At 40.9% G+C, this 24,321-nt stretch overlaps 1 protein-coding gene and 1 long non-coding RNA gene across 2 annotated transcripts in view; one reads left to right on the top strand and one right to left on the bottom strand.

Moving 5' to 3' along the window:
• Nucleotides 1-23,928, bottom strand: part of MCC (MCC regulator of WNT signaling pathway) — a 443,929-nt gene extending 420,001 nt beyond the window's left edge. Inside the window, 1 exon segment of the mRNA XM_032626783.1 lies at nt 23,760-23,928. Coding sequence (XP_032482674.1) covers nt 23,760-23,914 — 155 coding nt within the window. The 5' untranslated portion in view covers nt 23,915-23,928.
• Nucleotides 3,342-23,475, top strand: LOC116751218. Its single transcript, XR_004349207.1, has 3 exons — nt 3,342-3,492; nt 20,104-20,111; nt 23,463-23,475. It is a non-coding gene; the product is annotated as an uncharacterized LOC116751218 (long non-coding RNA).
• Nucleotides 23,929-24,321: the final 393 nt, after the last annotated feature.

A 24,321-nucleotide genomic window follows, 5' to 3' on the forward strand; every position in this document is an offset into this window, starting at 1 on the left:
TAATGGCTCAGAAAAATTAACTTATAATTACTCATGATTCTGCGAGTTGGCCTGGCAGTTCTGCTTCACAGAGTGTCCACTTGGAGCTTGGCTGGGGCTAGAATAATCAAGAGGGTCTCACTCTCATGTTTGGCTGTAGGTGCTGGCCATTGGCGGGGGCAATGTGGCTCTCCTCCACATGGCCTCTCATCCCCCAAGACCTCTCTTCTCATGGTCTCTCTAGTAGGACAGCCCAGACTTCTTTACATGGAAGGATCTCCAGAGTGCAAAAATGGAAACTGCCAGGTCTCTTAAAGCCTAGGCCTGGAAGTCACACAGTACAACTTCCACTGCATTCTACTGGTCAAAGCAAGCCACGGCCAAGCAGATTCAAGGCGAAGGAAACAGATTCAATCTGTTGATGTTGAAGCCACATGCATGTACAGGAATGGGAAGAATTGTGGGCAGCTATATTTGCAGACAATCTACCACACCAGGAGGGGTATAGTTGGAACTCAGGAAGATCAGTGAGAATGCCACTATTCTGCTAATTCTTTATGTCCAAGTCTAGGGTTAAGTTTCATGACAGACACCTAGGAAAGTAATTCCCTACTTGCTCTCAGGTGATGCTGGCATCACTGCACCTTTGCCTTTATGTTTCATTTATTTAGAAGACAGAGATTACCTTAGGCCCATATATAACTGTGGGCCTAAGTTAATATAACGCCAATGTTCTCAATAAGGACTTAAAGAGCAAGGTATGAGATGATAAATGACTGGCTGCACAAGGGGACTTGCTGATGAATGTTAATGGCAAAGAGCCAGTTGGCAGCAGAAATCATGGGAAGAAGGTTTTTTTTTTTTTTTTTTTTTTTTTCTTTCTGCGGTACGCGGGCCTCTCACTGTTGTGGCCTCTCCCGTTGCGGAGCACAGGCTCCGGACGCGCAGGCTCAGCGGCCATGGCGCACGGGCCCAGCCGCTCCGCGGCATGTGGGATCTTCCCGGACTGGGGCACGAGCCTGTGTCCCCTGCATCGGCAGGCGGACTCTCAACCACTGCGCCACCAGGGAAGCCCCAGGAAGAAGGTTTTTTATGTGACTGACTCACAGCCTTATTGAATTTTCTGGCTTGAAGGCACATTTCATGGTCATCCAATTTAAACCTCTCCTTAGCCAGATACATGGTTACAGCTGAGATTCTTTTAGGCATGAAATTCCTCCATGCCTAACTCATCTGACATACCCCCCACTTCTCCGGGTCCCCAGCTCCTGTGCGAACACACACACACACACACACACACATACACACACACACACACACAGAGTCCCACCACCATAAAATGTTGTGGAACAGCTATTTTAAATAAGTGAATATTAAAGTTGACATTTTTTTCAGATTTTCACAAATCTCCTGAAGTAACTGGAGCCCCCATGAATGTCACAGTCTAAGTTGTCATCACTCGTGCTTCACAAGCAGTCAGCAGATAGCAGTGGCTGTGACTCTTCCACAAGGGCAGGTATGATGATTCCCTTTCTGGTATTGAGCCATTAGGAGAGGTGTTTCCCTCTGTGAAAGCAGGCCTGGTTTATAAGGGACTTCACAGCTGCCTTGCAGCTGTTTTCTGTGTCATCACAGTTAAACTAGATGAAGTAACAAGAACAGAGTCACAGAAGAGAAGATCCCTGGAGCGAGGGTGCAGGGACTAATTTAAAAATTATTACAGTAATAAATATAAAGAGTATTTTAAAAAGAATTCCCTAAAAATCGTTCACATTCCTCCCTGTAAAAAATTGATTGCTTTAGCCGCATAGCACAGGGAGATCAGCTCGGTGCTTTGTGACCACCTAGAGGGGTGGGATAGGGAGGATGGGAGGGAGACGCAAGAGGGAGGGGATATGGGGATATATGTATACTTATAGCTGATTCACTTTGTCATAAAGCAGAAACTAACACACCGTTGTAAAGCAATTATACGTCAATAAAGATGTTAAAAAAAATTGATTGCTTTGTTTGTTTTTGTTTTTCAGGGGTCTGTAACAACCAACAATTTATATGATAGGCACTTGCAGTAGATTACCCATGTTTAATCCTCACAGCAGCCCTCTGAGGTAGAAAGTACAAGTCCAAAAACCCTCTTCCAAATCTCTTGGGGTTAGATAGGGTGTAAACTTCACACACTTTTGTATTTTAGAAAGGCAATATGTTATATTAAAGAGTATATATAATACCTCCAGAGGGATTTTTGGGGCATCACTGATAATCATACACATATAATCATATACAATCAGCCACACATATGAATAATCACATGAAGTGGAATAAATATGGACTGTAAGTAGACTCTGATTAGTTCAGGTCAAGTTTTGCTTCCTACTGAGTTTGTAGCAACCTTATGAAAAAAAGCTGTCAATTTTGGAGCTTTTGGATATCAGAAATGCAAATAAATGTGTATGGACTTGCACAATTGTCCCTACATATTTTAGAAATGAACAAATGGGACATAGAAAAGTTAAGTAACTTGCCCCAAATCATACAGTGAATAAACTAAAATTCAATGCCTGACTCCAGAACTCCAAATTTTAAAAAGGTTAAATGATATAGTATTTGATACACACAAAATAATATATGTGGCATTTATGAAAATTAACACATAATAATTAAAATAATAAATTAAAAATTAACCTGCTACCCAACTTACCGAGATGAATACTGATCTTAACCCCTGGATACAGCACCCCAGAGCAGGCTAAGGCTAAGTTATTACCATCACATTACAGTGGGGTTTATTATTTTAATTTTATTTACTATTTTTTAATTGAAGTACAGTTGATTTACAATGCTGTGCCAATCCCTGCTGTACAGCAAGGTGACTCAGTTATACACATATAGACATTCTTTTTTTATATTCTTTTCCATTATGGTTTATCACAGGATATTGAATATAGTTCCCTGTGCTATACAGTAGGACCTTATTGTTTGTCCATTCTAAATGTAAAAGTTTGCATCTGCTAACCCCAAACTCCCAGACCTTCCCTCTCCCTTCCCCCTCCTACTTTGGCAACCGCAAGTCTGTTCTCTACGTCTGTGAGTCTGTTTGTTTTGTAGATAGGTTCATTTGTGCCATATTTTAGATTCCATATGTAAGTGATATCATATGGTATTTGTCTTTCTCTTTCTGACTTACTTCACTTAGTATGATAATCTCTAGTTGCATCTATGTTGGTGCACATGGCATTATTTCATTCTTTTTTATGGCTGAGTAGTATTCCATTGTATATACATACCACATCTTCTTTACCCATTCAACTGTGGACATTTAGGTTGTTTCCATGTTTTGGCTATTGTGGATAGTGCTGCTATGAACATAGAGGTGCATGTATCTTTTTGAATTATAGTTTTGTCCAGGTATATTCCTCGGAGTGGGATTGCTAGATCATATGGTAATGCTATGTTTAGTTTTCTGAGGAACCTCCATACTGTTTTCCATAGTGGCGGCACCAACTTACATTCACAGTGGGTTTTAATGGTTGTGCTACACAGGCTGGGTTTTAAAGGCTTCAAATGTCAGCTTCTAGGGTGGGGCCCAGGAGATCACACCAGGGGAAATTAAGTTCTTTTATAATAGCAAGGGACCTATGAAGAGGAGGCGACAAAGCCATATTGCTTCCAAGTTGTAAAAATGATGCAATTTGAGGTATAAATGAATGAGGGCTCTTATACAAGGCACCACAGTGTATAAAAACGTAATGGTGTGTGACTGGAATAGACTGGTGTGTGCTGCTCATGGGGCCAGCGTAACAAGAGTGTGGGCTGTGTGCTGACCTGAGCTGCTGGGCCAAGTGGAAGGGATTAGAAAGGAAGGCTTGAGGGGTTACATACAGAGAGAGTGCCCCAGGCCCTGAACCAGCAGGTGTCTGGTGTGGTTGTCCACAGATAAAGATAAAACCCAAAGTGGCCTGGCTTATGTAATAAGATCTCACTTTCAGCACTTCAGTTGACCAGAGGAATCTTCAACTTACCTAGATCAAAGGTTCAGAGGATGAAAGGGTTTTCACCTCAGCAAAGTGGAACTGACTTCGTGGGAGAGTTTTCCTGAGAACAAACATCCCATTGGTGCCAGGCACCAGCCTCTCCCAGACAGATTGCTCAAGAAGATCCAGGCAAGCTGAGAGGGCCAATCAAGACCAGAGCCGAGGGGGAGGGGTGTGTGTGTGTGTGTGTGTCTGTGTCTGTGTGTGTGTCTGTGTGTTGTGTGTAGAATAAGAGTGAAGACCTTGGAAAAAGAGATCTTTTGAAAAAATCAGAATTCTGTGTTCAAAGAATTTTATTTAAACTGTAAACACTCTGTTATTCTCTGACTGGTGGGGGAGGAGGGGTAATCCTGATTTAAGGCAACTTTTGGAGCAGAAGTAACCAGTAATCATGTGCTACCTCAGAAACCTGTGTTGCTACTGAACCAACTGATCTACCTTTAGATCAATGATTTGAAAGTCAAAGGGCAGACAAATGCTTCAAAGGAAACTAGATGACCCAGACACCCATTCCAAAAAAGAAAAGCCAGAATTACTATGGAAACATGCATGCACACATGTGGCACACACACACATACCTGAGTCGTATTCTGTGGATACAGACATTTAAAGAAAGGGAAACTAGACATCCTAGGGCAGGGAACTGAGTTGTACACTTTTTCTCTGTTCACATGATATTCAAGGAAAGCTGAGAGAAAGGGAAAGCACTGAAACAATAGAAAGTAGGTTGCCTAAGAGAGTTCCCTGCATGAAAACAGATACAGTTTTTATGTCTGAACTATAAAAAAATGTTTAAGGAAGAAAAAAGAACCTCCCAAGTAGTTGTAGCTGAAATTATTTCTAGCTTTTCATTATCGCCATGGTTGGATTTGGGGAATATCTTATATAAAGGGAACCCTCTTTCCACTGGCAATCCCGACCATCTGTGGAGCCAGGAAAGAGGGTCAAACCCGAGGCACGTGACAAATCCTCAGAGGCACCTTGTCAGTGAGGATCCCTCAACCGAAGAGGCACAGGAACCTTTATTTGGATGTGACCATTTGTTCTTTTGTTCAACTAATACTCGGACGAATACCTCTTCCTGTGAATTTTCTCATCAGCCTGCCCTCTTCCTTCTCTCTCTCGCCAAACACACAGCACACGTGCTGCGTCAGTAGCTCACCCCCAGCTGACAAGAGAACTAACTTCCAGCAACAAGGATACTGGCCTTTCTCCCCACTGAAAGCTGTGGGGACCAGAGGAGTCTGCAGACCGCTTGAGGCTCCCCTGACAGCCCCAGGCTGCATGCTGTGCCCACTGTACCCACAGAGCTGCAGAAGAGAGGAGCATTTGGGAGCCCCAGCTTCTTATAAATGCAGCATGTCACATGCGGGCAGAATTCTGGAGACAGACGCAGCTTGCTGCCGTGTATTTGCCTGCTGCTACTCCAAGTGTGGTCTGTGGACCTGCAGCGGCTGCAACACCAGGAAGCATCTTAGAAATGCAGACTCTCAAGTCCCACACTGGAACTGCAGAGTCAGATTTCTATGCACATCAAAATTTGAGAAGTACTGGTTTATGGAACTTTATCACATTTATTCTATTTAAGAAACCTCATAGTAAGTACTCTAAGCCAAGCACTCTTAAGGACACATTCTTTCCAACGGTAACTCATGTACTCCTCAGAACAACCTCATTTATAATAGTAGAGTAGGTATTATTATACCCCCATTTTATAGATGAGGAAACCAAGGTATGAAAGTATTAAGTACTTGCCTAAGGTCACACAGCTAGTGTGTGATGGAGTCAGCATTAGAACCCCAGAACCCATTTTGAATGTCACAACTCTATACTGCCTGCCTCTTGGAGACATACAATAAATAATTACAATTGATATTAAAAGATGGCCGCTTTGCACCATTAAAAATATATCCACAGGTGTTGAAAACAATAACAGTTCTGGAAGCTATGGATTACACTAGAATGTCCAGAGGGACCCTTCTCTTCCAAAAGGATTGTTAGTTCAGGAAGAGCTATAAGAAGTGAAAACTTCTTCCCATCAGAGGATCAGGAATTCAAGACAAGTAGGAGTGATAACTTATTTAGTAAATAAACAAAAATTGTTATACTAAACAAACAAAAACGACTATACTTTAGTGATACATTTTAAAACGGTTTTAGAAATGAAGGTCAGTTTGAATGGTAAAGTAAAAAGGTTTAACCCACACGTTTGGGAACCTTCGCCAGTTAATGCCCACACAGCACACTAGAAACTGAGGGAAATAAATAAGATTTAAATATTGGTACTCTTCTTGCTTGACTTGTGAGTCAGGTCAAAATACCTCAAAATTAGTTGCAGATCACCCACAGAGTTGGGCCTCTGGAACTGTCTGTGTGGTGATGTGACTTCAGCAGGCCCAGACATTCACCCACTTTCTACTTTCTTTTCTGGGCCTTGCATCCTTTGGAAACACCTCACAGCTCTGATGTCAAAGTTGCCCACAGATTTGGGTTTCCTGGCTGCCTATTTCATAGTCCCCTGGGCAGTGTTCAACAGGAACACCAGGAAACAGCACCTCACAGTTGCAATATTTTCCTGAAGCCTCCAGAAAGTGGATTTCACCCTAATCAAAACAACACCCTTAACACGTTTGGAAAAGTCATTAACAGTGTTGGATAGCTATCATCTCAGAATGTGTGTGTTTACTCAATCCTGAGTCAGGGGTGGCACGCACAAAGAACAGAGGAGTTATATCAGATCTTGATAAAGTAAGAAAATACCCAACGTCAATTTCTTCTCTAGTAGCTCCAGAAAAACTCAGAAACCTCTCAAAAGGGGTGCTTTTATGTTTATAGAAATAAGTTGCCTACACAAATAAAAATACGTGTACTAGTGTGCCAGTTATGCAAAAATGCAATGTTTGGTTTAGTTCTAAGAAGCAAAAAGGGCTTCACTGATTCTTTCCTCAAATATTTACTGAGTGCCTACAATGTGCCACGTTCCTGCGCTAGGCCTGAGGATTTAATGGTGAACAAAAACAGTCCCTGTTCTCCTGAACTCATGGTTGAGTGAGCCAGAAAGACATTCACCAGGAAATTCCCACAAATGAACACATTGTTACAAATTGAAATAAGTGCTCTGAAGGCAACAAAGTTGGGAGGGAGGGCCAAGGAAGGCTGAAAAAAGTGATGTTGAAGTTCAGTTGAGGAGCTTGAGAACAGCTGGATATATTCAGCCTCACAGGAACTGGATGGGAACTGACAGCAGAACAGGATGGAGAAGCTGAAATTCAAGGACTAGAGTGGTTGGTGGACAGAGAGCCAGGAGGAGAGAAGAGATGAGGCAGGAGAGGAAGCTGGAGGTGGAACCATGCAGGGCCTGTGGTAGCCAAGTTAAGAATCTGAACTGAAGGGTTTTAAGCTGGGGTGACACGTGCAGACTGGCACTTCAGAAAAGATGTCCTCTGGCTACAGTGTGGAAGGCTGGATGGGAGGAGGGCCAAAGGAGACACAAGAAAGTCAGTTAGGAGTATCTGCAGCACTCCAAGAGAGAGAATTAGGCTGGCAGGAGTAGACATGGAAAGAAGTGGACAGATATGAGAGAGATTTAGGAGGTGAAATAATAGGACTTGGCTACTGTATAGCACAGGGAACTCTACTCAATATTCTGTAATAACCTATATGGGAAAAGAATCTGAAAAAGGATGATTACATGTATATGTATAACTGAATCACTTTGTTGTACATCTGAAACTAACACAACATGGTAAATCAACTATATTCTAATATAAAATAAAAATTAAATTTAAAAAATATTAGGAATTGGTCATGAAACCAGTACGGGAGTTGATGGAAAAGGGGGTGTCCAGGATGATGCCAAGATCTCTTCTGGCTTGTATAAGTGGGTGTACATGGAGACACATTTGCTGAGATAGCAAGACTAGGTGGCAGATTATGAATCCAATATTGGACTGGTATAATTCAGCATGTTTTAGAAATATCTGGTGGGACATGATTTATAGGCAATTGAGTAAATTTGTCCTGCAGGTCTGAGGCTCAGAAGAGAAGTCTGAGCTGGACATTTACTATGGGAGTCAACAGCCTCTTCAAAGATAACTGAAGCTGAAACATAAATAAGAGAGATGAAACATAAATGCCCAGACAGAATGCATGAGGTTAAAAGAGGAAGGGGCAAAAGTTGATGCCTTGCGAAATTCTGACCCTCGAGAGCTAGGTAGAAGAGCTGAGCCTGCAAATGAGACAGAAAGGAGGAGCCAGACAGATGGGAGAAAAGCAAGAAGACTGTGGGGTCGTGGGAGCCAGGAAGAGATGGGGCTGCGAGCAGCGGGCAATCGTCAGCATGGTCGACTGCTGAGAGGTAATTAATACAAGGCAAGGACTGAAAATGCCCATTTTATTCACTGACAAAGTCACCAGTGACTTTAGCAATGTCGTGAAAGTACGGATTGATGACAGTGACAGATGCCAGCATTGAGTGGGTTGAGGACGTTATGGGAAGTAAAAAAATGTGAATGTAAGTAAAGCCAGTCCTACAGAATCAAGCAGGAAACTCTGACTCGGACTAAAAGCCAAAGTCCTTACAGTAACCTACCAGGCCATACCATCTACCCCTCCTTACTGCGTCTTCCACTTCTCTTCCCTTTCTCACGTGGGCCACACTGACTTCCTTATTCTTTGGCTGCACCAGCTTCCGCCTCATGACTTTTGCATTTGCTGTTCCTTCAGTCAGGAAACTTATTCCTCCACATAAATAAATGGCTGCTCCCTAACTCCTCAGGTCTTGGCTCAAAAATTATTTTCTCAGTGAGGTCTCCCCTAACTACCCTATTTAATATTAAAATTCACCTCTTCGCTTGTGCTGACTATTCCCTTCCCTGCTTCATCTGGTACTTCTTACCATCTGACAGATCATATATTGCTTTTGTGTTTACTATTTACCTCATCCCCTCCCCCAAGAATGTAAGTTTCTTGAGGGCAGAGAATTTTGTCTATTTTGATCACTGCTACAGTCTCAGTGATTAGACCAGTGTCTATTACTTAGTAAGCACTCAAAAAATGTGTTGAAAAAATAAAATATTTGAACAAATAAATAGCTTTAATATATACCATCAATTATCAACTAGAAAAACAAAGAGGTTTAAAAAAAGCTCCATTCATGATAGCAGCAAAATCTGGAGGGAAAGACAGAGAAACAAAACAAAACAAAAAATAATGTGCAAATATGAGGAAAACCACTGACATCAAAAAGACTTGAGTAAATGCAGAGATATATAATCCCTCTTATGAAAAAACTGGCTTGCAAAGATATCAATTCTTCCTACATAAATTTAGAAATGTATTACAAGTTAATGAAATTAAAATTACCAGACAATTGGGCTTCCCTGGTGGCGCAGTGGTTGAGAGTCCGCCTGCCGATGCAGGGGACACAGGTTCGTGCCCCGGTCCAGGAATATCCCACATGCCGTGGAGCGGCTGGGCCCGTGAGCCATGGCCACTGAGCCTGCGCATCCGGAGCCTGTGCTCCGCAACAGGAGAGGCCACAACAGTGAGAGGCCCGCGTACAGCAAAAAAAAAAAAAAAAAATTACCAGATAATTAAAAGTCAATGAAATTTCCACATCAAAGTAAAAAGCTTTTGCACAGTGAAGGAAACTACCAACAAAACAAAAAGGCTGCCTATTGAATGGTAGGTGGTACTTGCAAACAAAGTACCGGATAAGGAGTTAATATCCAAAACATACAAAGAACTCATACAACTCAACATCAAAAAAAAAAAAATGATTCACTTTAAAAATTGGCAGAGAAACTGAATAGACATTTTTTCCAAAGAAGACATACAGATGACCAACAGGCACATAAACAGATGCTCAACATCACTAATCATCAGGGAAATGCAAATCAAAACCACAATGAGATATCACCTCACACCTGTCAGAATGGCTATTATCAAAAAGACAATAAATAACAAGTATTGATGAGGACGTGCAGAAAAGGGAACACTTGTGCACTGTTGGTGGGAATGTAAATTGGTGAAGCCACTATGGAGAACAGTATGGAGGTTCTTTAAAAAATTAAAAATAGAACTATCGTATGATCCAGCAATCCCACTCCTGGGTATTTATCTGAAGAACACAAAAGCACTAATTTGAAAAGATATATGCACCCCTATGTTCATCGTAGCATTTACAATAACCAAGATACGGAAGCAACCTAAGTGCCCACAGATAAATGAATGGATAAAGAATATATTAAGAATGTTATGTATATTATATATTTATAATGTAATATTACTCAGTCATAAAAAATGAAATCTTGCCATTTGTGACAACATGGATGGACCTATAAGGTATTATATTAAGTGAAATAAGTCAGACAGAGAAAGACAAACACCATATGATTTCACTCATATGTGGAATATAAAGAAAAAAACAAATGAACAAACATAACAAGACAGAAACAGAGTCATAGATACAGAGAATAAATAGATGGTTGCCAGAGGGGAGGAGGTTAGGGGGAGGGGAGAAATAGGTGAGGGAGATTAAGAGGTACAAACTTCCAGTTACAAAATAAATGAGTCACCAGATGAGAGGTACAGCATGGGGAATATAGTCAAAAATAATGTAACATCTTTGTAAGGGAACAGATGGTAACTCGCCTTATCATGGTCATCATTTTGTATTGTATGGAAATATCCAATCACTATGCTGTGCACCAGGAACTAACACAGTGTTACAGGTCAATTATACTTCAAAAACAAACCAACAAACAAACTCATAGAAAAAGAGATCAGATTTGTGGTTACCGGAGGTGGGGGGATGGAGGAAAGGGGAATTGGATGAAGGCGGTCAAAAGGTACAAGCTTCTAGTTATAAGATAAGTAAGTACTAGGGGTGTGATGTACAGCATAATAAGTATAATTGACGCCTCTGTGTATTACATTATATGAAAGTAGTTAAGAGAGTAATAAATCCTTAGAGTGCTCATCACAAGGAAAAATATTTTTCCTTTCTCTTTCATTTTCTATCTATATGAGATGATAGATGTTAACTAAACTTATTGTGGTAATAATTTCATGATGTAAGTCAGTCAAATCTTTATAATGTACACCTTAAACTTATACAGTGCTGTATGTCAATTTTACCTCAATAAAACTAGAAGGAAAAAAAATTCAATGAAATTTCTAAAGTTCTTTTAGATGGGAAAAATGCCTGGAAATAGCCAAAATGTTTGTTTTGGGGTGAGGAGAGACAATGACGGAAGCCAATCCATATGGCATATTTAACCATATTATGAAGTAACAGTATTAATACAAGAACAGATAAATAAAAGAAAATGTAGGATCTATAATCAAATGCAAATATATGTACTTTTAAAGTTAGTATATAATAAAGCATACATTCAGATCGTCAGGGAAAGAATGGATTTATTAAATGGGATTAGGACAAATGACTAATCATTTGGGGAAAAAATGATGCTTCCTATCATGTAAATCATATACACATAAATTCCAGAAGAATTAGATATTTATAAATGAACCATAAGATAGCTATAAGAAAATAATGTCAATATTTATCTACTGAGCTTGATAGATAGAGCCTTAACATGTGCAAAAGTAAAAGAAGAAAGCGACAGATTTGGCTACATTTAAATTTAAAACTTACGTTTTGCAAAAGATATCACAAAGTTTAAACTAAAGCAAAAATTTGGGGAAAACATTTGCAACCTGACAAAAAATTAATATTCCTAATATACAAAGACTTCTTATAAACCAAAAAGAAAAACACAAATTCTCTAACAGAAAAAAAATGAGAATTGAGAAAAGGCACAAATTAGAAACAGACCTAGTCAATAAATAAATCAAAAAGATGTCCAAATTTACTAGGACTCAAAGAATTGTAAAATTAAATAATGTGATACCATTATTCAGAGGTCAGATTGGTGAAGGCTAAAAAAGGTAATAATGTGTAACGTTACTGAATATGTGAGGAAATGGGCACTTTTACAGGTTCCAGAAGGAACAGTAAATTCTGGAAGGCAATTAGTAATATATTAACCCAGATATTCATTGAGGGGTTGATTAGTTTTTTAGTGCTGCCATAACAAAGTACCACCAACTAGGTGGCTTAAACAACAGAAATTTATTTTCTCTCAATTCTGGAGGCTTAGAGGTCCAAGATTAAGGTACTGGAAGTGTTGTTTTCATTCTGAGGCCTCTCTCTCCTTGGCTTACAGATAACTGTCTATAATTAGCAAGTGGGATAGGTAGCCTTCTAAAATAGCTCCCGATGAACCCTGCCCCCTGGGAGTCACACCCTTATGTAATCCCCTCCCCTTGAGTGTCAGCTGGACCTTGGGACTTGATTCTAAAGAACAGAACACTGCAAAAGTGATGGATGTCACTTCTGAGATCATGGTACAAAAGACTGTGGCTTCTGTCTTGCTGGTCCTTCTTGTTCACTTGCCCTGGGGAAGAGGAGCATCGAGTAAGGAACAGAGGGTGGCCTCGGGTCAACAGTGAGGAAGGAACTGAAGCCGTCAGTCCAACAGCTCTCCAGGAACTGGATCCTGTCAACAACCGCTGAGGAAGCTGAGAAACAGATCTGCCCAGTGGAACCCTGAGATGACTTTGGCTCCAGCCGATACCCTGACTGCAGCCTCTTAAGAGACCCTTAAATAGAGGACCCAGCTAAGCCATGCTTGGATTCAAGACCCACGAAACTGTGAGATGATAAATATGCATTATTTTAAGCCACTGAGTTTTGCGGTAAGCAACAAATAAAACTAAGAAAGTAAAATAACATTTCTGTAGAGAGACAACTAGTATAATATATCAAGTTACACACACACACAAACACACACACACCATGCAATACTTAATTTTAAATGGTGATATGAGGTCTATATTTACATGGCAAATTTACATGATATAGTATGTAAAAAAAAAGTAGATTACAAAACACCCTGCCTAGTAAAATCCCATTTACATATAAATACATTAGTATGCTTTAGGGCATAAGTAAAGAAGATATAACTCAAGAGATCGTAAATAATAAAGAAATGTATTGTGCAGCAGGAAGGCTAGAGGCAGGGTGGTTCAATCAATATCATGAAGGCTCTAGCTGTTTCCATGCTGTTCCTGTTCTTCTCCCTTAAAAGTGTGGTCTTCTGGGCTTCCCTGGTGGCACAGTGGTTGAGAATCTGCCTGCTAATGCAGGGGACACAGGTTCGAGCCCTGGTCTGGGAGGATCCCACATGCCGCAGAGCAACTAGGCCCATGAGCCACAACTACTGAGCCTGCGCGTCTGGAGCCTGTGCTCCACAACAAGAGAGGCCGCGATAGTGAGAGGCCTGCGCACCACGATGAAGAGTGGCCCCCGCTCGCCACAACTAGAGAAAGCCCTCGCACAGAAACGAAGACCCAACACAGCATAAATAAATAAATAAATAAATAAACTTCTAAAAAAAAGTGTGGCCTTCTTCCTAATATTAATCTCCTTTGGATCTGTAGTGGCTACTACTGGCAATCAAGGGTACATGCATCCTCTTCATGTTTATCTCCCGTTTGGGAGGGAAAGAGAGAAGGAGCTGCTTTCAGAAACTCTACCAGAGGAACATGGAAACCTTTTCTAGCTATCTCCAGCACACTGTTTCTAGAGACTCATAAGTGCAAGTCTTATCACATGTCCATTCCTAACTCAAATGTTACCAAGAGGCTGGGATTACCCTTATATCTGTCAGGCTTCCCCTTACATTGGGAGGGGACCCTGCAATATATGGGTTTCTTGTAGGAGGAGAGGCTGCCTGCACTTTTGTTAGGGATCTTCTAGAAAGAAGAGAAGTAGGGATAGATGTGGGCAACAAATAGTGAGCACTACATCATATCTGTGTGTATCTGTTGTGTATTTACTCTTACTATCTCTGGGTAGATGAGATTAAGAATGATCTCTTTTTCTTTGTATTTTTCCTTATTGAATGAATTTTATTTTTTTTATTGTTTTGCAATTAGTTTCAGGGCCAATGAAGCCCAATGTATTTAAACAATAATCTCCTTTTTTGAGCTGTTTATACGGGTTCTGTCTTAAACTTACATGCTTATACATTATTGGGGGTGCAGTCTCAGGAAAGCATGAGTGAAGGGAAAAGCTGAATGAGGAAACAAAGCGGGAAAAGCTAACGTAAGGGGTGTGCAAGCAAGCTGGCCACAGCTCTGCAGCACACGTAGTTGGTTGTCTGGTCTTACAGAGGCCAGAGGAAACTACTGCATTCAGAACAGGTCCTCAGGGGGGAAGGAAGGAGGAGAAGCCTCACAGCTGGTTCCCTCCTGTTTCCTGTCTCTCTCTGGTTGCTGCTCCACAGGGTGTGATCTCCACAACAGCTCAGAGTTGTGCACCTGACAAGTCCAGGCAGTCGCTGAGGAAGCCAGGGCCTCTGCAGGGTGGTCTCTCCTTGTCACCAGGGCTGCCCTTGGCTCCTTTGTCTGTGGGAGGGTGCAGGGCAGCAGGGAAGCCATCGCTAGAGCCACTCTGGCTGAAGTAAAGACAGAGGCCATGATCTATGATGAGAGGTGAAGCTAAGCGATCATTCTGGGCCAGTTACATATTCCTTGCAACAAACTTACTAAAACAATATCCTCCTATAAAGCCCAGGTGTTTTCCTCCCTTCCCCTGAACCTTCCTAGATGCTTTGCACTTTTCCTTGTTTCTGGTCATGTGTGTACTTATTGCATAAGACCAAATACTCCTTAAAGGAAGATGTTGTAACACACCCATCTTTGAATTCCTCTGTGCATACAGTGGGCATTCAATAAACATTTAAAAATAAAAATTAATATTCTTAAATTTGCTCTGGTATGACAGTCAGCAGATGCTATAGGGACTGAAGATTGAGAAGGAATCTATAAAGTAAAAAACCACTATGGATAGCAAATTACTCCTTTAAGGGAAACTTTATTTTATATTACCAAAAATAGGGGACTTCAACAAACTAACTTACATGGCGATAGTCTTTGTGTTTTCCTCGTTCCATGTTATTTTACTGATGGTAAATCTGGAAGCATGTAAGCATACAGTTAGAGACAGGTTAACACTGACACAGGAGTTTTTCTCTATTTTAGGAATGAGAAAAATCAAAATCCTACCTTGCAAGTGTAGAAGCAGCAACATAATTTTGTCTTAAGGTAGTATTAATCCATCACTTCATTCATTCAACACTGATTTAACATCTATGTACACAGCATTTATGTACAAGGAATAGTGTCAGGTGGTATGAGAGATAAAAGGCATGGTTGTTACACTCATGAAGTTTATAATCTGGTAGGTGAAAGAAACTGAATAGAAGTTACTGTAACACAAGTTTGGATTAAGTAAATTCCCTTAATTCTATTATTAGTTTTTTATTCTGTGATTAATTTAAAATGTTTGTTCACTGTGAATACCCAGTAACCAGAAAGGAACAGCCTAAGAAAAGTAGACTATAAATATTATTTTGAAAATATTTTTTTAAAGCATTTATATTATACCCTGAAAGAGTCAGGATAGAACCATGTGGTCAACTGCCAAACAACTTTTTAATAACAACTGAAATACACAATTAAGAGTAGTTTGGTTTTTTTTTTTTTCATTTACTTCATCTTATAATGTTTACTCAGGAACTGACACAAAACCTAACCAACAGTTCAATGCTTTTGAAAATACTATTAACTAGATGGTATTGAAGCCTACTGGATGATAACAGCTACTAATACAGAGAAACTATGTTTTTATCACAGTTAGTTCACAAGCAAACACCAACAGTTGCCCAATGGGACTAATTTAAACAGTATGCTTTTCCAAAAAAATATGCTACCAAAAAAATCCTAGTACCTACAGTCCATAAAATAAAACTTTTTCAGTCCTGAAAAAGATGTTAAAATCACTTTATAGAAGAAGACTGATTGGAGAGGTTTGTGACTTGCCTAAAGTCACATGACTAGTTAGTTGAAGGGGCACAGAGTCCCCATCACTCTAATATTCTAGATTAGGTAAAATACACATGATACATATTTTCAAATATAAATATTTCTCAGCTTCTTTTTTATTGAAGTATAGTTGATTTACAATGTTGTGTTAGTTTCTGGTGTACAGCAAAGTGATTCACTTATATATATATTCTTTTTCATATTATTCTCCACTATGGTTTGTTACAGGATATTGAATATAGTTCCCTGTGCTATAAAGTAGGACCTTGTTATTTATCTGTTTTATATATAGTAGTTTGTATCTGCTAATCCCAAACTCCGAATTTATCCCTCCCCTACCCCCTTTCCCCTTGGTAACCATAAGTTTTTTTTCTTTGTGAGTCTGTTTCTGTTTTGTAAATAAGTTCATTTGTATCATATTTCAGATTCCACATGTAAGTGGTATCATATGGTATTCGTCTTCCTCTTTCTGATTTATTTCATTTAGTATGATAATCTCTAGATGCATCCATGTTGCTGCAAATGGCATTATTTCATTCTTTTATATATATGTTTTATATATTATATATTATATTATATATATTATATATTTTATATATTGTATATATGTACCACATCTTTATCCACTCATCTGTCGACAGCCATTTAGGTTCTCAGCTTCTTCTAAGTTGGACAAAACCTGATAAATCTTTTTCTAAGTATTCTAAAGTGTTTGAAATTACCACTACACATGAACAATTTTATCTGATCAATATTTAATAAATTTCTATTATGTGTTGGGCACTGAGTTTATGAAGACAAAACACAAAAGAAGTATAGTCTCTGCCTTGAGTGTGGGAAGCAAGGAAATGGAAACAGTGAGAATATCAAAGGTGAGCTGTGCTGGCCTAGGAGTGTGTATAAGGTCCTGAGGCATGAGGGCAAGTCTCCAGAGAGAAAGAGCTGCATGAGAACTGAGTCTAGGAAAACTGAGAAGGTGCTTACCAGACAACAAGGGGAAAGAAGGGCACTTACAGAGGAGCTGCATGTGCAAAGCACTGAAGTGTGGAACAGCTGGGCCTGCCAGAGGAGGGAGTGTGAAAGATAATGCTAGAGGGGATACAATCACTGTGCCAGATGGCCAGGCGCTTCAAATCAAAAGGCCCTAGGAGGAGCCTGAAATTAGCTGTAAGAAACAGCCAACTAACTGTTGAAGGACTTTACGAGGAGCTGCCTGCTCAGCTTTATTTTATAGAAAAATGACTTTAATGTCCATGTAAAGTGGCCTGGAGGAGTCGAGCCTGCATGTTACGACACTAGGAGAATAATTCTGGTCGGAGATGAAGGAACTTAGGAAACCAAGAAGGGGGAGGGAGATGAGCAGCACTGATTTCACCCTTTTCTTACAATAAATATAAAACTGCCAACATATTTTTAGAAGAGTAAATACTTCCCCAACAATATTCTCTCAATGATTTCCACCCTGTTTATCATGAAGTACACTCAGGTTAAGACTCTACAGTACATACAATTGTTAAAGTAAAACTCTTGTCTAAAAGCATTAACCTCTAATGTGGAATATTCTGTTAAGGTTGTTATTCTCAGAAAGAAGTTCTGATTTTTTTGTAAAGAAGTGAAAAATTCTGACATTTAAATGCAATGCAGTCACACTTTTACATAAATGCCCTCCTTCATCCTATCTGTTTTTACTTCCTTCATCTGTATCACAAATGTGTACATGAGAACTTTTAAACAATAGACAACAGGTGCCTTAATCTATGGCACTTGCCACAATGTTGAATAGATGCCCAATTAACACCAACACCAAGTCTAAGATGTATTTTCAACTATCTTCTACATTGTAATGTGAATATTTAAAAAATTAAACAAAGAGCTCATCTATCTAGAGTTTTCCAAGTAAAAGTTTCACAACTAAATATTCAACTGAGGGCTACACTTAAACTCAACTAACAACTATCACATCAGACAAACACATTTAATGCTTATTGGGTCAACCTAGCAATTTGTTCCATTTACATTTTCACTTTGCTAAGGGACAGGGATCCAAATATTTGAACAATGAATAGGTCCAGAGAGTCCTTCTGTCTACCCAACTCTTTTTCTCCCATCAGAGTCATCAATAATCAATTGCACGGATTTAGTAATTACTCATTTACATATTTAAACTGACATTTTGAAATGACAATGAGAAGCTGACAATTAACTGTTCTCTAAGGAAATGCCCTTTCTCTCCATACGGTTTCTACTCTGGGACTAACACTTAAAGAGATTTTCAATTTACTGAACAACAGAGAGTCTCCCCAGCTGAGACCCCCATGGAAACTCATTTAGAATGCAAATGCCTCACCTTCTGCACCAAGAATTTAAATGCCATTCCCACTGATGCTAAGAAGCCAGTTTTAAAATGAAAATCCATCTGCACCATAGACCTTGGGTAAATTAAACAGGAAATAACTTTAAGGCTTTAGGGGTTTTAATAGGTTTTCTTGTGTTAGCTGTGCAGCATTTATGGTAAAACAGGCTCTCAAGTAAGGGCCACAGGTTCATTCTTTTTCCTTAGAGACTATGTTATCTTGGCTCCCTGTCTTAAAACAGAGATATTAATTCCTGTTGCAAGAATTAAATGAGATAATATATGGACCAATTGATTGTAACCTATAAAAGCTTCTATACACATTTGCTATTATTACTTCAGATGTTCACTAACCTGCTGACTCCAAATTAAAAGACTGTAAAATAAAGGGCTGGTGGAAAAAAACAAAACTATCCTGAAAAATATACTTACTAAAAATGCATGTAAACAAATTGGTCTATAGATTCAACACAACCCCAATCAAATATTCCAGCTGCCTGTTTTGAAGAAATTGACAAGCTGATCCTAAAATGTGTATGGGAATTCAGAGGACTAAGAATAACCAATCTTAAAAAGAGAAGAACCAAACTGGAGGATTCACACTTCTCAATTTTAAAACTTACAACAAAGTAACAGTAATCAAAATAGTGTGGTACTGGTATAAGGACAGGTATATGTACCAATGGAAAAGAACTGAGAGTCCAGAAAAAAACTCTTATGTTTATGGTCAATTGATTGTTGACAAGAGTGTCATGAAAATAGGAAAGAACAGTCTTTTCAACAAATGGTGCTGGAACAACTTGATAGCCACACGCAGAAGAATGGACTTGGACCCCTTCTTCACACCATACACAAAAATAAACTCAAAATGGATCACAAACCTAAATGTAAGAACTATATCTATGAAACTCTCAGGAGAAAACATAGGAGTGAATCTTTGTGACCTTGGATTAGACAAAACTTTTCGGATATGACACCAAAACACAAGCAACTAAAGGTCACATAATGCATGATTCCATTTACATGAAATATCCGTAATAGGCAAATCAATAGAGATAGAAAGTAGATTAATCGTTACCTAGGGCTGGGAAGGTTGGGGCGAAATGGGGGAGTATTGCCATCATAACAATATTAAAACTTCCTAACCATGAAAATGAGATGCCTTTCCTTTTACTGAATCATTTTAAACGTACTAGAGGAATGATATGGTATAGATATGTCACCAGGAAAACAGAAATAATACACCTTAATTATGGGATAATGGGTGATTTTGATTTTTATATATTTCTGTATTTTGCAAATTTTCATCAACAAAAATACCTTTTATATAACCAAAAAGAAGTTATTTTAAAGGAAAATATTATATAATAAAATATACTTACATTTAAGTATGTCATAAACATGGAAAAAGCTTGAAAGATTTTTCAACCTATATGAACATACCACTGTTGATTCTTGGTCATTTATTCATCAGAATTTACTGATTGAGTGCTATTTGGCAAATACTGTGCTAGATCCTGAGTGTACTGTTTTAATAAAACAGACATGATTCTGGCCCTCATGAAGGCCAATGGGAGAATGACAATAAATGGGCAAAGTAATAAATGGAAATGCAATAACAAGTTGTAAAGAGTGCTTTGGAAGAAAGCCAATGGTGGGATCTTAGTTCCGCGAACAAGGAATTGAACCCATGCTCTCGGCAGTGAAAGCACTGAGTCCTAACCACTGGACTGCCAGGGAATTCCCTAACACTTTGATACAGTGGTCATGGAAGTTCTCTCTAAGGCAACAGTGTTTAAGCTGAGGCTTGGGGACTAGATATAAATGTTAAGTGTTGGTTTTAGATATTTGTCAAAATGCTCGACAGTTTCTTAAACTGAAGGATAAAAACAAGAAGCTTTAAAATTCCAAAGGGAAATTAATTTCAACAAATAGAGTAAAACCACCATCTCCTACAACATGATATATAGGGCTCCCAAAACTCATTGTAAGGTTAATAAATGCACCAGAAGAGCCTGCTGTGGTCACACTGTCCAAGCTATGGCTTGGCTCCACCTGACGGTAGTTGTCTGCTCCACCTAAGTATCCATGGAAATGATTCTGGGTCCCTCTGGCAGGCTGGAAGCTCCAGGGCAGAAGTAGCAACTCCAGGAACCTCCAGCTAGCTAATACCCTTTTTGTCAGTTTGATGGGGAAGGCTGAGCCAAGGGGATATTTAAGACACAAAGCCCTAACTTTTACCTCCCTGCTTCTTGAAATGATGTACCCTGATATTTCCCCAATGGCCTCAGTCTCTCTTCCACTCATCCTTCCTCCAAATATAACATCTCCAGCTCACTCCTGTTTGAGGATAATCGCTAGGTAAAAGGACTGGAGCCAATATAGTTGAATTTAGGTTAACATGGGGAATTTTATTATACATATTGGTTGCTACTTGCCTACCCAATATCCATTTCCCGCTCTTAATAACAGAACTCAGCTTTTGTATAGGAGGCAATGTACCCAACTGGATGATATACTTCCTTAAACTCTACTGCAAGTAGGCATGGTACAGTGATGTAGTTTGACCAACATGATGTCAATTTAGGTATCTGGGAAAGCTGTGCTTTGATGATACAGGCAGCATTCATTTCAGCTTCTTCTTACACCTTCCCTCCCTAGAACTTGGAGATGAAGTTGGAGACACAGCAATCATTTTAGGACTGCGAGATAACCATGAGGATGAATGCTCCATGTGAAGAATGCAATGCAGAAAGATACAAGGAAGGTGGACATTGATACCACTCTGGAGCTGCTGTCTCAGCGTGGATGGCCCACCTCAAGACTTCTAGGTGTGACAGTCAACACTTATTTGTGATTCTATTATAGACAAACTGAAATCCTAAAGGATACAGCTATTTATGATTAGCATAAACTTGACATCTTTAGAAGAATTCAAGGTTTTAAAGCAGAAAGTCCAACTCTCAAGTTTAATAAAAGAGAAAATTCACAGCATTCCACACCTTATCTCCCACTGTACAGTGGTCAGTAAAGTCATTAAATAGGGGCAGCACGAAGGAGTGACATTGGAAAGGGAGTCATTATTTTCATTAACTCCATTCCTCAAGCATACCAAATAAACATATATTCCAATAAAACTGTGCTTGCTATGTAAACACACTTCTAGACAAGTTCTCTGGTGCCTGCTCTCAATGAGATTGCCATCCCTGAACTACTCCTATATGGAAATTCTGTCACAGCCTAAAAATAACTTCCAGGGCAACTCTGCCCACAGCTAAAGTTTTGGCTTTGGGTCCACTACTGCACATGCCTTCCAACTTTCAAGCAGATATATTAAAGTGATGTGGCTCAAGGAAGGATAACATTTTTTCCCACTTTTGCCCCAGCAGGTTTCTACCTTCATCTAAAATTCCTTCTTTAACATCATGCCCTCACAATGCTTCACCCTCCAAAACAAAGTTCTCAAACTGTGCTTAAAGAATTCATTATCCTTCAGTGCTCATATAGCCCCCATTCAAAGCAATATGAGCATTTCCACAGAAAGTGTAGTTCAGGTAAAGCAACATATTAATAGGATTAGTGGGAGGAAAGGAGAGAATTTTGCTAGTTTTCTATATGCACTCTTGCCCATGTGAAATTAAATTCTTTTTGCATTCTAACATGAAGAATGTAAATAATTTTTATTATTGCAAATGAGATAACGGCTTTTCAAGTAGGAAAACAACAACAAAAAAACCCTAAACGGGACTTCCCTGGTGGCGCAGTGGCTAAGAATCTGCCTGCCAATGCAGGGGACAGGGGTTCAAGCCCTGGTCCGGGAAGATCCCACATGCCGCAGAGCAACTAAGCCCGTGAGCCACAACTAATGAGCCCGAGAGCCACAACTACCGAAGCCCACACGCCTAGAGCCCGTGCTCCGCAACAAGAGAAGCCACGGCAATGAGAAGCCCGCGCACTGTAACGAAGAGTAGCCCCCGCTCTCAGCAACTAGAGAAAGCCCGCGCACATCAATGAAGACCCAATGCAGCCAAAAATAAATAAATAAAGTTAAAAAACCCCAAATCCTAAACTATAGGATGAAATTTTTTTAACCCAGAACCAAAACAGGTAAAGACTTCCAGATAAAAATCTATATGAGGTCAACTAGAGTTACATACTTTTTTCCATTTCATAACATAATTACTCCATACAGTTTTCTGATATCTTTCTAATGTTTCCCAATGAAACTTCAGAAAAGTAATAAAGTTCAGCTAAGAATTATCATAATTGAGTTAAGTCCCAAATAAATAATTAATTCTTTGTCAAATTCTTTTACATGTCAAACCACCTGTTTCAGAGATTTTTTTTTTTTTTTAATTTGGGGATGGGGAGGGATTCCCCACTTTTTTTCTCTAGGTAGGCAAGGACAATCTGCAGGAGGCATCCTGGAATTTTCAGAGGATCTTCGGCATCACCAAGACAAAGGCTAAAGAAAGATGTAGTACACAATTCGGGCTGCCTACGCCTTTGAAGGCAATTCACATTTCGGCGCGTACAGGCTTCAGCGCCCGGTGTCGACCTTTCATATAAGCATACCAGAAAACATTACGATTACCTTCTTCACCATCAGTGTCTGATAAGTGATAAAAATTTGGGCTGAAGTAATTATTTTGCCAAGCCCTGCCGCTTGACGTTGCAACACCGCCCCTGAAGGGGAGCTGGAGGCAAGCACAGCGAGGGTTAGGAGTGGTCGCGCAGAGGCGCCCCGAGACCCCTCCGGAGGCTCACCTGGTTAGAGCGCGGAGCCGGGCTAGGGCGTAGGGTCTATTTCCAGCCTCACCTCCAAACCCCTAGTTTGCACCTGGGCGCTTCGCTCCCCTCAGGCTAATAGGTTTATTAAATCAGTACTGAGCGGCAAACTATGCCCATTCTTTGGACTCCGAAGTTGGGAACGCAGGGTCTCTGTGCCACACGAAAGTTTTTCACAGCTTGTTTTCATGGTCAAGTCTGTCACTGAGAGCGCATCCCTATCCTGGTCTGGCCCCGGGTCTGTCCACCGAGCAACCGGACAAGATCGCTGCCCGGTGGCCCAGCATCTTGACACCCACATCTGCCGGACAGCCTCTTCTATCGGGAACAAGTGGCCATAACTCGTCTCCCCACAGGCAGGAGCGCTCCGGGCTCCGGGGGGGAACTCCCATTCGAAAGAGATGTCTCCCAATGCCCAGACAAAGACGGCGCTGGGAAAAGTTGGACCAACTGGCACCTCCAGAAGACAAGCAGAGCAGCCCCTCGGCCTCACTGGCCGAGCTGGCGACGCGCTCTCAGAGTCGCAGGCAACTTTTCGCGTGAGCTTCTGAGCAACTTGCTGGAAGTTGGGGAGGAGGGGGCAGAGGAGAGGTCAAGGGCAGCGCCGAGAGGCTGATCGCGCCCCAGCCCGTTTCGCGGACCTCCCCGAGTACCTGCTAATGTAGCCGTCGCCGTCGCCGTCGCACGTCTGGAAGAGGCGCCGCATCCTCTCCTCCTCGCCGGTGCTGGACGTGTCGCTGCTGCTGCTGCCGCCGCCGCCGCCGCCGCTGCTGCCGCTGCTGGCGCTCCCAGCCGCCGCCGCCATCATGCGCCCGCTCCCTGCTCGGGAGGCGGAGGAGGCGCGGCCGCAGGAGGAATCTGCGAGGCGCACACGCGCTCGCGGCCCCGAACCTGCCTGACGACTGAGCATGCCCAGTGGCCGCCCGGGCGCTCCAGGAGAGGGATTCCAGCTCTCCGGGTTTTGCCCGGCCTGGGAAGATGGGCGCTCTGCAGTCGCGGGAGTAGGCACCTTAGGGAAGAGGGAGGAGGGGGAGGAGGCTCGTGGAGTCAGGGAACTGAGGGTGGCGACGGGGACGCGAGGGGAGGCCGCCCGGGTAGGGTGTCAGCGTCGTGCATCCGGCTAAGAAGCGGGCTCTCGACACCTGCGGACGCTCCAGGCTGAGGGAGCGTGTTCTCCGGCCAGAACTCTTTTCACTGCCCCAAGTCATGGATTTC

The sequence above is a fragment of the Phocoena sinus genome, chromosome 3 (assembly GCF_008692025.1).
Source record: "Phocoena sinus isolate mPhoSin1 chromosome 3, mPhoSin1.pri, whole genome shotgun sequence".
NCBI classification, from domain to species: Eukaryota; Metazoa; Chordata; class Mammalia; order Artiodactyla; family Phocoenidae; genus Phocoena; species Phocoena sinus.